Below are 16,125 nucleotides of genomic sequence, written 5' to 3' on the forward strand. Positions count from 1 at the left end.
TTTTTTTTTTTTATTATTAAAACCATGTGAAGTCTTAACGCTTGATCCTGCAGCATTAAAATACAAGTCCCAGTGTGCAAATCTCTGTATATCCCCGCTCAGCAGAGCTCTTTCCTCCCTCTGCTCCTCCTCCCCGAAGCCCCAGACGTGTTTGCATGCTGGAAACGGTCGTTAGAAACGCTGAAAGGAAGGGAGTGCCGAACGGGAACGGTGGCAAGAAGGGATTTTTCTCTCTCGCTCTCTCACTCTTTAAATGTTATGCAACATAATCCATCACAGAAGTGCATTTTGATGCAAGTTCAGAGACAAAGGAGCACCAAACTCGATCGCTGTGGGGCTCAGAGCTGAAATAAGAGGCTTTAGGAGACTCGTGGCCAGCTCACACTCAGAGTTTCGGTCGTTTTCTTGCAGATCTGCCCAGGAAACAAACCACGTTTGGATTCATACACTGCGGGAGTTTTTTTGTTGTTGTTTTTAACTGTAACTTTCCGTTACGTTTTGACTGGTGATCTCATATCTCTATCGCTGCTGGATCTAATCCTTTAACGGTTTCTTACCAAATATAGCTGGAGCGTCCTTGGGGAGCGCAGAGTTCCAGGATTGGATATTTTTTTTGCAGTGCTGCCAGAGTTTATAATTAAACACTAATAGTAATAATATCATCCTGAAACCTAAAGGATTTTTAAACCTGTGTTTTATCTGAATTTCAAATTTTACACTTGAATGTCTTATTATTATTATTTTTAAAAGCGTGCGCCTTCTGCTGCCTGTCCTTCTGCCTGTTGGTGCTACATGTTGATTTAAAACGCGGTGTGCAGTCAGCGAATGCTCCCAACAGAAGCCATTTTTAAGTCTTTGATTTTCTGTCTGAGTCACTGAACACGAGCTGCTCAACCTGCTCTGAGCTGCAGCGTGAACCTGTGCGCGTTCACTTGGCACATTTTCCCCACCGCGGTAAAGTGAGCCGTCATTTGTGAGCCGCGGTCAAGCCAGCCGCCTCTTATCCGCCGCATAAATTTCCTTGCGCTTTTACACCAGTCTTTACGGTAGCGCCTTTTCGCTTTATATCCCGATTGAGAGCCTAGACCCGCGCACACGCGCACGCGCGCGCACACATTACGATGGAACAGCCCAATACAGTCAATACAATTATGTCTATTACAAAAATTCATTAAAAATCATCCTTAGTAGTTGAGGTCCAACTTTCAACAGATTCCTTCTCTGGGAAGCCTACTGTACCTGTGTGCCAAGTTTCATCCAGATTTACTGTAGAATTCCTCAGAAATTAAAGGACATTTATATTCAATGCAATACAGTCAATACACTACAATTATGTCTATTACAAAAATTCATTAAAAATCATCCTTAGTAGTTGAGGTCCAACTGTCAACACATCCCTCCTCTGGGACACCTACTGTACCTGTGTGCCAAGTTTCATCCAGATTTACTGTAGAATTCCTCAGAAATTAAAGGAAACTTATATTCAATGCAATACAGTCAATACACTACAATTATGTCAAATTTCAAAAATTCATTAAAAATCATCCTTAGTAGTTGAGGTCCAACTTTCAACAGATTCCTTCTCTGGGAAGCCTACTGTACCTGTGTCCCAAGTTTCATCCAGATTTACTGTAGAATTCCTCAGAAATTAAAGGAAACTTATATTCAATGCAATACATTCAATACACTACAATTATGTCAAATTTCAAAGATTCATTAAAAATCATCCTTAGTAGTTGAGGTCCAACTTTCAACAGATTCCTTCTCTGGGAAGCCTACTGTACCTGTGTGCCAAGTTTCATCCAGATTTACTGTAGAATTCCTCAGAAATTAAAGGACATTTATATTCAATGCAATACAGTCAATACACTACAATTATGTCTATTACAAAAATTCATTAAAAATCATCCTTAGTAGTTGAGGTCCAACTGTCAACACATCCCTCCTCTGGGACACCTACTGTACCTGTGTGCCAAGTTTCATCCAGATTTACTGTAGAATTCCTCAGAAATTAAAGGAAACTTATATTCAATGCAATACAGTCAATACACTACAATTATGTCAAATTTCAAAAATTCATTAAAAATCATCCTTAGTAGTTGAGGTCCAACTTTCAACAGATTCCTTCTCTGGGAAGCCTACTGTACCTGTGTCCCAAGTTTCATCCAGATTTACTGTAGAATTCCTCAGAAATTAAAGGAAACTTATATTCAATGCAATACATTCAATACACTACAATTATGTCAAATTTCAAAGATTCATTAAAAATCATCCTTAGTAGTTGAGGTCCAACTTTCAACAGATTCCTTCTCTGGGAAGCCTACTGTACCTGTGTGCCAAGTTTCATCCAGATTTACTGTAGAATTCCTCAGAAATTAAAGGGCATTTATATTCAATGCAATACAGTCAATACACTACAATTATGTCTATTACAAAAATTCATTAAAAATCATCCTTAGTAGTTGAGGTCCAACTGTCAACACATCCCTCCTCTGGGACACCTACTGTACCTGTGTGCCAAGTTTCATCCAGATTTACTGTAGAATTCCTCAGAAATTAAAGGAAACTAATATTCAATGCAATACAGTCAATACACTACAATTATGTCAAATTTCAAAAATTCATTAAAAATCATCCTTAGTAGTTGAGGTCCAACTTTCAACAGATTCCTTCTCTGGGAAGCCTACTGTACCTGTGTGCCAAGTTTCATCCAGATTTACTGTAAAATTCCTCAGAAATTAAAGGACATTTATATTCAATGCAATACAGTCAATACACTACAATTATGTCAATTACAAAAATTCATTAAAAATCATCCTTAGTAGTTGAGGTCCAACTTTCAACAGATTCCTTCTCTGGGAAGCCTACTGTACCTGTGTGCCAAGTTTCATCCAGATTTACTGTAAAATTCCTCAGAAATTAAAGGACATTTATATTCAATGCAATACAGTCAATACACTACAATTATGTCTATTACAAAAATTCATTAAAAATCATCCTTAGTAGTTGAGGTCCAACTGTCAACACATCCCTCCTCTGGGACACCTACTGTACCTGTGTGCCAAGTTTCATCCAGATTTACTGTAGAATTCCTCAGAAATTAAAGGAAACTTATATTCAATGCAATACAGTCAATACACTACAATTATGTCAAATTTCAAAAATTCATTAAAAATCATCCTTAGTAGTTGAGGTCCAACTTTCAACAGATTCCTTCTCTGGGAAGCCTACTGTACCTGTGTCCCAAGTTTCATCCAGATTTACTGTCGAATTCCTCAGAAATTAAAGGGCATTTATATTCAATGCAATACAGTCAATACACTACAATTATGTCTATTACAAAAATTCATTAAAAATCATCCTTAGTAGTTGAGGTCCAACTGTCAACACATCCCTCCTCTGGGACACCTACTGTACCTGTGTGCCAAGTTTCATCCAGATTTACTGTAGAATTCCTCAGAAATTAAAGGAAACTTATATTCAATGCAATACAGTCAATACACTACAATTATGTCAAATTTCAAAAATTCATTAAAAATCATCCTTAGTAGTTGAGGTCCAACTTTCAACAGATTCCTTCTCTGGGAAGCCTACTGTACCTGTGTCCCAAGTTTCATCCAGATTTACTGTCGAATTCCTCAGAAATGAAAGGAAACTTATATTCAATGCAATACAGTCAATACACTACAATTATGTCTATTACAAAAAATCATTAAAAATCATCCTTAGTAGTTGAGGTCCAACTTTCAACACATCCCTCCTCTGGGACACCTACTGTACCTGTGTGCCAAGTTTCATCCAGATTTACTGTAGAATTCCTCAGAAATTAAAGGAAACTTATATTCAATGCAATACAGTCAATACACTACAATTATGTCAAATTTCAAAATTCATTAAAAATCATCCTTAGTAGTTGAGGTCCAACTTTCAACAGATTCCTTCTCTGGGACACCTACTGTACCTGTGTGCCAAGGTTCATCCAGATTTACTGTAAAATTCCTCAGAAATTAAAGGAAACTTATATTCAATGCAATACAGTCAATACACTACAATTATGTCAAATTTCAAAAATTCATTAAAAATCATCCTTAGTAGTTGAGGTCCAACTTTCAACAGATTCCTTCTCTGGGAAGCCTACTGTACCTGTGTCCCAAGTTTCATCCAGATTTACTGTCGAATTCCTCAGAAATTAAAGGAAACTTATATTCAATGCAATACAGTCAATACACTACAATTATGTCTATTTCAAAAATTCATTAAAAATCATCCTTAGTAGTTGAGGTCCAACTTTCAACAGATTCCTTCTCTGGGACACCTACTGTACCTGTGTGCCAAGTTTCATCCAGATTTACTGTAAGATTCCTCAGAAATTAAAGGACATGTATATTGAATTCAATACACTTACTTAAATATTGCATCATATTCAAAAATTCATTAAAAATCATCCATAATAGTTGATGTCCAACTTTCAACACCGTCTTACTCTGGGCGACCTACGGTATCTCTGGGCCAAGTTACATCTCAATTCACTGTAATCTTTATCAAAAATTGAAAGAACAATTATATGTCAATGCTGGCTGTGTGCCTTTCAAAATGACACTAAATAACAGAACTCAGGCACATCAGGGAATAATCCAAAAGGCGGATTTATTAAACAAAAACAACATACAAAATATCCCTAACCCATACTACATAACCTAAAAAGAAACAAAGGGACACTTAGAAGCACAAGAAAACAATACTATACTGAAAGGGCAAGAGACACAGCCCAAACATAATCCACAACTAAAACGCCAAAAGAACAAGTCATCCCACATAGCAGACGGGTGTTGCCTGGATCTGGTGTGAAGCCGGCACTGCTGGCTGACTTCTGGCATGGTAAGATGGCACTGTTTATGTGATGGCATGCTACATCTGGCCTGATTGGGTGAATGTGACATGTTGTATAGAGCACTTTGAGTAATATGGGTGAGTAAAAAGGCGCTATATAAGAATCAGTCCATTCACTGTCTGAACAGAGTTTTGTCATGACAGCATATTTGATTGTCTTCACTGACTCGCTATCCGCCTTAGTGCAGCTGCCGTACCATCCTCGGATGCAGTAAGTTAGTAGGCTCTCAATGGGCGAGTGGTGGAAGGTCAGCAGAGGATGTCTGGGATGATTGCATTAAAGGCTGAGCTGTAGTCCACAAAGAGCATTCTGGCGTAGCTCTGCCGCTTTTCTGACACAACGACCGAGACTGTGGGAGCTGGGGCTCGAACCAGCAACCTTCCGGTGACAAGACGAACTGCCAACTCTCATTATGCAATGTACTGTTTAAAAGAAAAATCTTTTTTTTGCCTTGACAACATACATTCATCTTCATTTCAAATAAGTAGTTATTTTTCACACAGAGAGCAATACCATTCTCCAGCCTCTGCTGTCCAAAACTACTCTGTATTCATCTGGAGGCACTTTGTGTGAAACCATTTTAAATAGCTCTCATGCAGGAACAAAGCAATTGTATAAAATGAAGTGAGGGAATGGAGCTATAAATAGATTAATATAGAGATATGAAAATAAACTTATATATAGACATAGGAACACAAGTTTTAAGATTAATGTTTCTGGGATATAATAAACAATATAAGCATACAGGTGTCTAAGCAAACATTGTGGCATACAAAGTGAGAGAGTGCAGTGAGTCATGTTTATTCCTGTTCAATATGTGTCTGACACAAGTGGATGAATTAAAAAGTCTGACAGCAGCAGCAACAACAGGCAATGCCTTCCTGATGACTTTCTATCTGGTTACATCTTTGTCTTTGATGCCTGTATCCCAGCTTGAAGAGTCCTGGACCTTTTTTCTAGTCAGTGGGTGTGTAGGCAAACAACTCTGGCTTGTCACCCAGTTGGATTTCCTGGTAATTGTCAGGTGGCACTATCTACAAATCAGGACACATTAACTATGATATTAAAAAATTGACATGATGACATAGTCCTTGGTCAGTTTACCAAGCATTTCTCAGTTTTGTTCTTTATAGTTCTGTTCATCATATCATTGTTTGTGAGTCCTGGATTATTTGATGATATGTTTACATTATGTATTCTTTTGTTTTCAGTTCCATATTGCTTTTAAGTGTAGTTCTTTTTAAGCATTCCACAAGTGGATGGAACACTTGTGAAAACACTCTAGTGTTAAAGCCAGTCTTGTCTTCATGTCTGTTTCTGGTTTTGTCTGTGTCAAGCTCGTGTGTCTTAGTCTGTGTTTTAGTTTGGTGGCCTCTTGTCTCTTTCTTGTGTTGAGTCTTACTTCCATTGTCTTCTTATTCCCAATGTATCCCTGCTGTGTTACACAGCTGTCTCCAATTCCCCTAATCACCATCCTATTTATACATTTTGCCAATCTCCCGGTCTGAAGTACATTATTCTATTCGATTCTATTCTATTATATTTATACAGCACCAAACCACAACAACAGTCACCTAAAGACACTTTATGTTGCTGGTTAAAAACACAACAATAATACAAAGAAAGCCCCAACAATTTAAGTACCCCATATGAGCTAACATTTAGTGTGAGTGGGAAGGAAAAACTCCATTTGAAGAGGTAGAGACATCTGGCAGAAACAGGCTCAAGGAGAGACAGCCATCTACTGTGACTGGCTGAGGTTGATGAAAAGGAGACAGAACAACATACTGTGCAAGAGATACATACTAACTAATGATTAAATGCAGAGAGGTGTATAAACACAGAAAGAGCAAAGAAGGAAAAAATTCATACATGATGGGAAGCCCACAAGAGCCTAGGCTTATTGCAGCACAAATAAGGGAAGATTCAGGGTCACCTGATCCACTCTAACTGTATTATTTGTCAAAACTGAGGGTTTTAATGCTAATCTCAAAAGCAGAGACGGGTGTTTGTCTTCTGAATTAATATAGAATAGAATAGAATTCAACCTTATTGTCATTGCACATGTCACAGGTACAAGGCAACGAAATGCAGTTTGCATCCATCAAGAAGTGCTTTAGCCATGATATAGATATATTACAATATATATTAGCAATAATATAGGTATGTAAGTATATTACAGAAATGGGTCTATTATGGTATGTTATAATGTACACGGTATGAAGGTATGTTATGAATATGCTATAACTATAAGTATGTACAGGCTATGAACAGGATATAAACATGAAAAACTATACAGAATATGAAATTAAAAAAACTATACAGAAATATGAGATATACAGCTATACACAAATGTGAAATATGCAGGTTATAAACAGTTGTAGAATTAAAAATTATCGTATTGTACAGAATGATGTGAGCTGCATCCACAGAAGAGAGGCCTGAGAGATGATTCCTGTTCAACCTTAAAATTCTATAGGAACCACAAGTACACTTAATATTCCAAAATTAAAATCTGGATTTCAAAGCGAGTCAGTGAAGACAATCAAATAAACTGTCATGACAAAACTCTGTTCAGACAGTGAATGGACTGATTCTTATATAGCGCCTTTTTACTCACCCATATTACTCAAAGTGCTCTATACAACATGTCACATTCACCCAATCAGGCCAGATGTAGCATGCCATCACATAAACAGTGCCATCTTACCATGCCAGAAGTCAGCCAGCAGTGCCGGCTTCACACCAGATCCAGGCAACACCCGTCTGCTATGTGGGATGACTTGTTCTTTTGGCGTTTTAGTTGTGGATTATGTTTGGGCTGTGTCTCTTGCCCTTTCAGTATAGTATTGTTTTCTTGTGCTTCTAAGTGTCCCTTTGTTTCTTTTTAGGTTATGTAGTATGGGTTAGGGATATTTTGTATGTTGTTTTTGTTTAATAAATCCGCCTTTTGGATTATTCCCTGATGTGCCTGAGTTCTGTTATTTAGTGTCACTTTGAAAGGCACACAGCCAGCATTGACATATAATTGTTCTTTCAATTTTTGATAAAGATTACAGTGAATTGAGATGTAACTTGGCCCAGAGATACCGTAGGTCGCCCAGAGTAAGACGGTGTTGAAAGTTGGACATCAACTATTATGGATGATTTTTAATGAATTTTTGAATATGATGCAATATTTAAGTAAGTGTATTGAATTCAATATACATGTCCTTTAATTTCTGAGGAATCTTACAGTAAATCTGGATGAAACTTGGCACACAGGTACAGTAGGTGTCCCAGAGAAGGAATCTGTTGAAAGTTGGACCTCAACTACTAAGGATGATTTTTAATGAATTTTTGAAATAGACATAATTGTAGTGTATTGACTGTATTGCATTGAATATAAGTTTCCTTTAATTTCTGAGGAATTCGACAGTAAATCTGGATGAAACTTGGGACACAGGTACAGTAGGCTTCCCAGAGAAGGAATCTGTTGAAAGTTGGACCTCAACTACTAAGGATGATTTTTAATGAATTTTTGAAATTTGACATAATTGTAGTGTATTGACTGTATTGCATTGAATATAAGTTTCCTTTAATTTCTGAGGAATTTTACAGTAAATCTGGATGAACCTTGGCACACAGGTACAGTAGGTGTCCCAGAGAAGGAATCTGTTGAAAGTTGGACCTCAACTACTAAGGATGATTTTTAATGAATTTTGAAATTTGACATAATTGTAGTGTATTGACTGTATTGCATTGAATATAAGTTTCCTTTAATTTCTGAGGAATTCTACAGTAAATCTGGATGAAACTTGGCACACAGGTACAGTAGGTGTCCCAGAGGAGGGATGTGTTGAAAGTTGGACCTCAACTACTAAGGATGATTTTTAATGATTTTTTGTAATAGACATAATTGTAGTGTATTGACTGTATTGCATTGAATATAAGTTTCCTTTCATTTCTGAGGAATTCGACAGTAAATCTGGATGAAACTTGGGACACAGGTACAGTAGGCTTCCCAGAGAAGGAATCGGTTGAAAGTTGGACCTCAACTACTAAGGATGATTTTTAATGAATTTTTGAAATTTGACATAATTGTAGTGTATTGACTGTATTGCATTGAATATAAGTTTCCTTTAATTTCTGAGGAATTCTACAGTAAATCTGGATGAAACTTGGCACACAGGTACAGTAGGCTTCCCAGAGAAGGAATCTGTTGAAAGTTGGACCTCAACTACTAAGGATGATTTTTAATGAATTTTGAAATTTGACATAATTGTAGTGTATTGACTGTATTGCATTGAATATAAGTTTCCTTTAATTTCTGAGGAATTCTACAGTAAATCTGGATGAAACTTGGCACACAGGTACAGTAGGTGTCCCAGAGGAGGGATGTGTTGAAAGTTGGACCTCAACTACTAAGGATGATTTTTAATGATTTTTTGTAATAGACATAATTGTAGTGTATTGACTGTATTGCATTGAATATAAGTTTCCTTTCATTTCTGAGGAATTCGACAGTAAATCTGGATGAAACTTGGGACACAGGTACAGTAGGCTTCCCAGAGAAGGAATCGGTTGAAAGTTGGACCTCAACTACTAAGGATGATTTTTAATGAATTTTTGAAATTTGACATAATTGTAGTGTATTGACTGTATTGCATTGAATATAAGTTTCCTTTAATTTCTGAGGAATTTTACAGTAAATCTGGATGAACCTTGGCACACAGGTACAGTAGGTGTCCCAGAGAAGGAATCTGTTGAAAGTTGGACCTCAACTACTAAGGATGATTTTTAATGAATTTTGAAATTTGACATAATTGTAGTGTATTGACTGTATTGCATTGAATATAAGTTTCCTTTAATTTCTGAGGAATTCTACAGTAAATCTGGATGAAACTTGGCACACAGGTACAGTAGGCTTCCCAGAGAAGGAATCTGTTGAAAGTTGGACCTCAACTACTAAGGATGATTTTTAATGAATTTTTGAAATGTACATAATTGTAGTGTATTGACTGTATTGCATTGAATATAAATGTCCTTTAATTTCTGAGGAATTTTACAGTAAATCTGGATGAAACTTGGCACACAGGTACAGTACGTGTCCCAGAGGAGGGATGTGTTGAAAGTTGGACCTCAACTACTAAGGATGATTTTTAATGAATTTTTGAAATTTGACATAATTGTAGTGTATTGACTGTATTGCATTGAATATAAATGTCCTTTATTTTCTGAGGAATTTTACAGTAAATCTGGATGAACCTTGGCACACAGGTACAGTAGGTGTCCCAGAGAAGGAATTTGTTGAAAGTTGAACCTCAACTACTAAGGATGATTTTTAATGAATTTTTGAAATGTACATAATTGTAGTGTATTGACTGTATTGCATTGAATATAAATGTCCTTTAATTTCTGAGGAATTTTACAGTAAATCTGGATGACACTTGGCACACAGGTACAGTAGATGTCCCAGAGGAGGGATGTGTTGAAAGTTGGACCTCAACTACTAAGGATGATTTTTAATGAATTTTTGAAATTTGACATAATTGTAGTGTATTGACTGTATTGCATTGAATATAAATGTCCTTTAATTTCTGAGGAATTCTACAGTAAATCTGGATGAAACTTGGCACACAGGTACAGTAGGCTTCCCAGAGAAGGAATCTGTTGAAAGTTGGACCTCAACTACTAAGGATGATTTTTAATGAATTTTTGAAATGTACATAATTGTAGTGTATTGACTGTATTGCATTGAATATAAATGTCCTTTAATTTCTGAGGAATTTTACAGTAAATCTGGATGAAACTTGGCACACAGGTACAGTACGTGTCCCAGAGGAGGGATGTGTTGAAAGTTGGACCTCAACTACTAAGGATGATTTTTAATGAATTTTTGAAATTTGACATAATTGTAGTGTATTGACTGTATTGCATTGAATATAAATGTCCTTTATTTTCTGAGGAATTTTACAGTAAATCTGGATGAACCTTGGCACACAGGTACAGTAGGTGTCCCAGAGAAGGAATTTGTTGAAAGTTGAACCTCAACTACTAAGGATGATTTTTAATGAATTTTTGAAATGTACATAATTGTAGTGTATTGACTGTATTGCATTGAATATAAATGTCCTTTAATTTCTGAGGAATTTTACAGTAAATCTGGATGACACTTGGCACACAGGTACAGTAGATGTCCCAGAGGAGGGATGTGTTGAAAGTTGGACCTCAACTACTAAGGATGATTTTTAATGAATTTTTGAAATTTGACATAATTGTAGTGTATTGACTGTATTGCATTGAATATAAATGTCCTTTAATTTCTGAGGAATTCTACAGTAAATCTGGATGAAACTTGGCACACAGGTACAGTAGGTGTCCCAGAGGAGGGATGTGTTGAAAGTTGGACCTCAACCACTAAGGATGATTTTTAATGAATTTTTGAAATTTGACATAATTGTAGTGTATTGACTGTATTGCATTGAATATAAGTTTCCTTTAATTTCTGAGGAATTCTACAGTAAATCTGGATGAAACTTGGCACACAGGTACAGTAGGTGTCCCAGAGGAGGGATGTGTTGAAAGTTGGACCTCAACTACTAAGGATGATTTTTAATGAATTTTTGAAATTTGACATAATTGTAGTGTATTGACTGTATTGCATTGAATATAAATGTCCTTTAATTTCTGAGGAATTCTACAGTAAATCTGGATGAAACTTGGCACACAGGTACAGTAGGTGTCCCAGAGGAGGGATGTGTTGAAAGTTGGACCTCAACTACTAAGGATGATTTTTAATGAATTTTTGAAATGTACATAATTGTAGTGTATTGACTGTACTGCATTGAATATAAATGTCCTTTAATTTCTGAGGAATTTTACAGTAAATCTGGATGAAACTTGGCACACAGGTACAGTAGGTGTCCCAGAGGAGGGATGTGTTGAAAGTTGGACCTCAACTACTAAGGATGATTTTTAATGAATTTTTGAAATTTGACATAATTGTAGTGTATTGACTGTATTGCATTGAATATAAGTTTCCTTTAATTTCTGAGGAATTCTACAGTAAATCTGGATGAAACTTGGCACACAGGTACAGTAGGTGTCCCAGAGGAGGGATGTGTTGAAAGTTGGACCTCAACTACTAAGGATGATTTTTAATGATTTTTTGTAATAGACATAATTGTATTGACTGTATTGGGCTGTTCCATCGTAATGTGTGCGCGCGTGTGCGCGGGTCTAGGCTCTCAATCGGGATATAAAGCGAAAAGGCGCTACCGTAAAGACTGGTGTAAAAGCGCAAGGAAATTTATGCGGCGGATAAGAGGCGGCTGGCTTGACCGCGGCTCACAAATGACGGCTCACTTTACCGCGGTATTTTCCCCCCATTGTTCTCAAACCTCCTTTCAGTGACTCCGTGCGTCTGGGCTGAGAGCGCAGTGGATGTGCCATGGCTCGGGTTTTGCTTACTATCTGTGTGTTGGCTCTCGGCTTGACGGTGGCCTGGGCTGGAGCCGAAGCTCGTGCTGAGCAGGCCAAGGCGGACAGCCCATCGGTGGTTACCCTGCGTACCGTTTTCACGGGAACCTGCCAGGAGATCCACCGGTACGCGGAGTCGTTAGTGGGAACCAGCGTGATACGATCAGCTGCTGAGGTAAAGAGGAGGGGGGGGGGGGGGGGGAGGGGTGCACCGCGGGATAACACTCTTTTCCTCCTTGCAGGAAGTAGATTTGAATTGTTAAAATGCGGTGGTCTAACTTCACTATTCTCTCAGTATTCTCGCTCAGTGCTTAACTGTACCCGATTACTAATTCTGAAAGCTCCAACCTTTGTCTTTAACCTTTCTCCACCCATCGCTTCACCCTCTACACACGCATTCCTCTCCATGTGCTCTTCAACTTGATAATCTCCCTTCCTGATCCCCCATCATCTTCTCTGCCCTCATTTTTCTGTCTTCTCCTCACCCCTTCGCACTCTTCCACACACTCATCTCCGCCTCCCTGCTCCTTCTACTACTGGTGGCTCCCTTTTCCCTCAGAGTGCAGTGTTGTCTCTTGAGTCATTGCTTGGTCAGGAGAACGTCAGTACATTGGCCATGGTAAGCAACATTCCTGAGTGTTTCCATCGTGCTGCCCTGACATGGTGCCTTAAACAGAGCCCACTCACTTGGTTCAGTTTAGCCCCATGTCGTGTCATGTCGTGTCACACCATATAGCGCTGAGAGTAGAGAAGCTGTGTGTTTCAGTACAGTGATATTTGCATGTAAGGGCTCACTTGTGAGCTTTTGTGTGTGTGTGGAAACCTCATTGTGCATTAGTAGTTCACCATGAATCACCTAGTGTGTCTGAATGTGTGAGTTAACTTCCCGCATGCAGTCAAACTGAAAATAAAGCCTGTTTCTGCAACTTCAGATTTAAGCTAAACAAAAGATCTGGACGCTGTGCTGATAGTTCCCAGTAAAATCAGTGTAAAAGAGCAAAATCTTTGGTATTATAGTGTAATAAGTAAATAAGGCCGATTTTACAGTTATTTAAAGGTTTTGGAAATCAAAACCAATAGAAGGTTATTACACCTGTTTATGAGTTACACAGACACTGACATGAAGTTCTTAAGTTTGTGGCCTTGTGTAGTGCAACAGGTGCAGATTAGATATGCGTCCAACTCGCTGGGCTCCCCTTGACCTTGCAGTACTGTGTCTGTTTACTCTGTGTGTGTGTCGTTTTGTGAGTCGGGGGTGGAGGGTGCACAGGAATAGAGAGGGGTGCTGTCCAGCTGTCACCAGCACGCACAGCTGTTTGTCCAAGTCAGCACATCTTATATCTTAAGATGCCGCTCATATGGGCTATTAAAGTTCCCAGCTGAATGCGATCAGTGAGTTTGTACCAGCTGCTCTTGTCAGCATTATGAATCACACTGCCTGCACATTGTCTTCTGTCGTCTCTCTGCATGGTTTTCAGTCTGGCCAGAATGCCATGTTACTCAATTGTGGCCTTGTGTAATAACAAATGTAAAGCATGTCTCCACCCTCCTTGCACACCACTCCAGTTTTTTGAGATGGTGATCCGATTCCTGGCCGAAGGAGCTGCCAGCGGCCTGAATGTCATCGCTGTTTACGTCACAGAGATCCTCAGAGTCACTGGATTTGATGGTGGGTAGCAGGATGAGCCCCTATGTGTGTGTGTGTGTGTGTGTGTGTGTGTGTGTAGGTGTGTGTGTGTGTGTGTGTGTGTGTGTGCTCACGTAAAGTTGAATCCATGGCAATAAAAAATGCAAGTGAAAATATGCAGACTTGCCTCTCCCTCCGGGCAATTTGTAAGCCACTCCTTTTTAATTGTAAGTGTTTGCTCTTGTTGCTTCCTGTGTAACAGAAAGTATTTTCAAGCTTTATTCTTTTTAACAACACGGCTAAGCTGGATTTCCTCCCTCCACAGCTACACTGAAACTGCCCCACTTCACTCCAGAGGGTGTGACAGCCGTCGCCCAGTGGGGTCTGGTGGCCCTCATTGGCTACTGGTTGCTGTCCATCGTTCTGCGTCTGCTGATTGGTGTGATAAAGCAGGTCTTCTGGATTATCAAAACTGTCTTGGGACTCTGGTTTTTTGGACTGATAGTGACTGATAAGCAAGCGTCCGCAGACACCACGGCAGTTCGACTGGCTGGCTTAGTGCTGGTATGCGTCTTTTTGACGCTGCTCACTTCGAGCTCTGAAAAGTCTTTTGTTGTGGAGGATCGACTGAGGCGCCTGGAAGGCCGAGTGAACGCAGTAGAGAGTAAGAAAAAGGAGTAGTGTTGAGAAAAGGCAAACAGGAGTTAAGATGGACAAAGGTGATGGCAATGCAAGTTAAGAAAAATAGTAACTGATTTCTGTCAGCCTGTTTGTGTGAGATATGGGTAATAAAGTAATCTCTGGGATTTTTAATCAAAAATGCTCTTTTCGTCTGCAATCAAGCCACATGAAACTTGTTCACTATGACAAACAAAATGTATTGAAAGGCTACACAAGAAAAAAATGACTGTGCATACAGGAAATAATTCCATAAATGAGATCATAACAGTCCTTTTCTGCCCTGTCTGTTGCACCATTTCAAACACAATAAAATATTTTACAAAATTTTCAGTTCAAAGAGAAAAGCTTCAGTCATGCAAACTCTGTGTGCATTTCAGCCAGCTGCTTACCATGACCACAGTTTCCACAGTGACAACTGAGCTAAATGGAAATAATGTTTCCTTTGCAAGTACTGTGCAAAAAAGCAAAGTATTCTGTTCCTTTGGTACACATTCCTGGGGGTCAACCATCAATGAATGATGAATGGTGAACCATTGAGATGCAAAAGTAAAATCTTTGACCTTCTGGTATCACTAAGGGAAAGTCCATTACAGCAGCCAATCCAACTGATATTTTAGTCTGGGCTGAAGTGGTTGACCAACTGCCAGACCAGTGTAACCCAGCGTAATCATGCAGCTATTCTGATTGAGAACCTTCCATGCACTGATGGCATCTTAGATTAGGCTTCATAAGCACAAGCATCAAGCAACACATCTTATATTTGATGACTTATGTTCAATTAGCTACAGCCATGCCTCTTCACTCCCATCTGCCAGGCTGGGTCCCAACGGCTCTGTCATCTGGAAGCTTTTTAATCCTTTGGGTTCTTACCACCAATCTCCACCCCCACTGCCACATCAAGGGAATGGAGCAACCTGACCTCAGTGCCAAAACTATCACTTCTTCTTGTTCCCCTTCACCATCAAAAGTCAAAATCCTCCTACGCTGTTCTTTGGTGGAGTGCCAAGTAGCCCAGATACAATTCTATTGTGAAATCAACCTTTTTTTCTCACTACATCAGTGAAAAAAAGGAGGAAACTGATAGAGTGTTGCAGCTAAATGTGTCTAAATTGAATTTCTTTTAAAAGATTAAAAGGATAAAGCAAGAATTAGACACCAGCTCTTCCTCTCACAGCTCTGCAACCCTTTTTATGCATTTGGATTTCCCAGGCCACAACTTCACTTAATTATACAGAAATGGCAAACCGATTCAGCAGCTAGCTTATGAACACTTTAGAGCACCTAAAGAGCCAGCTGTTTCCCTTAACAGAATTTAGAGAGCGTTAAATATTGGGCATATGTTCACCAGGTGTCCAAAACACAGATAAATGCAGATTTTGCAACTCCCTCCAAACTTTTCTTAGTCACTTAAAAGAAAATCTTCTTGTTACACTTCCCCAAAAACAAAAGCAAAACAAACCCTAAC

At 38.7% G+C, this 16,125-nt stretch overlaps 1 protein-coding gene across 2 annotated transcripts; it reads left to right on the plus strand.

Annotated features, from left to right (window-relative positions):
- Positions 1 to 100: 100 nt before the first annotated feature.
- On the plus strand, positions 101 to 14,986 carry LOC146524583 (uncharacterized). 2 transcript variants are annotated; one of them, XM_085173525.1, is made up of 5 exons: positions 101 to 939; positions 12,250 to 12,527; positions 12,912 to 12,971; positions 13,919 to 14,021; positions 14,305 to 14,986. In XM_085173525.1, the coding sequence occupies exons 2-5, from the start codon at positions 12,324 to 12,326 to the stop codon at positions 14,658 to 14,660; spliced, it is 723 nt and encodes a 240-aa protein (XP_085029651.1). In that variant the 5' UTR covers positions 101 to 939; positions 12,250 to 12,323; the 3' UTR covers positions 14,661 to 14,986. The 2 variants fall into 2 exon arrangements, with proteins under 2 accessions (XP_085029651.1, XP_085029657.1); XM_085173531.1 differs by lacking the exon at positions 12,912 to 12,971.
- The last annotated feature ends 1,139 nt before the right edge of the window (positions 14,987 to 16,125 follow it).

This window comes from Neolamprologus multifasciatus, chromosome 2 (assembly GCF_963576455.1).
Source record: "Neolamprologus multifasciatus chromosome 2, fNeoMul1.2, whole genome shotgun sequence".
Taxonomy (NCBI): domain Eukaryota; kingdom Metazoa; phylum Chordata; class Actinopteri; order Cichliformes; family Cichlidae; genus Neolamprologus; species Neolamprologus multifasciatus.

What these genes read in the sequence shown, in the direction of transcription:
- LOC146524583 (XM_085173525.1), top strand. Translation starts at nt 12,324, where the DNA reads ATGGCTCGGGTTTTGCTTACTATCTGTGTGTTGGCTCTCGGCTTGACG. An exon ending in TGATACGATCAGCTGCTGAG is followed by an intron (nt 12,528 to 12,911) that starts GTAAAGAGGAGG and finishes CTTTTCCCTCAG; the next exon opens with AGTGCAGTGTTGTCTCTTGA. An exon ending in ACGTCAGTACATTGGCCATG is followed by an intron (nt 12,972 to 13,918) that starts GTAAGCAACATT and finishes ACACCACTCCAG; the next exon opens with TTTTTTGAGATGGTGATCCG.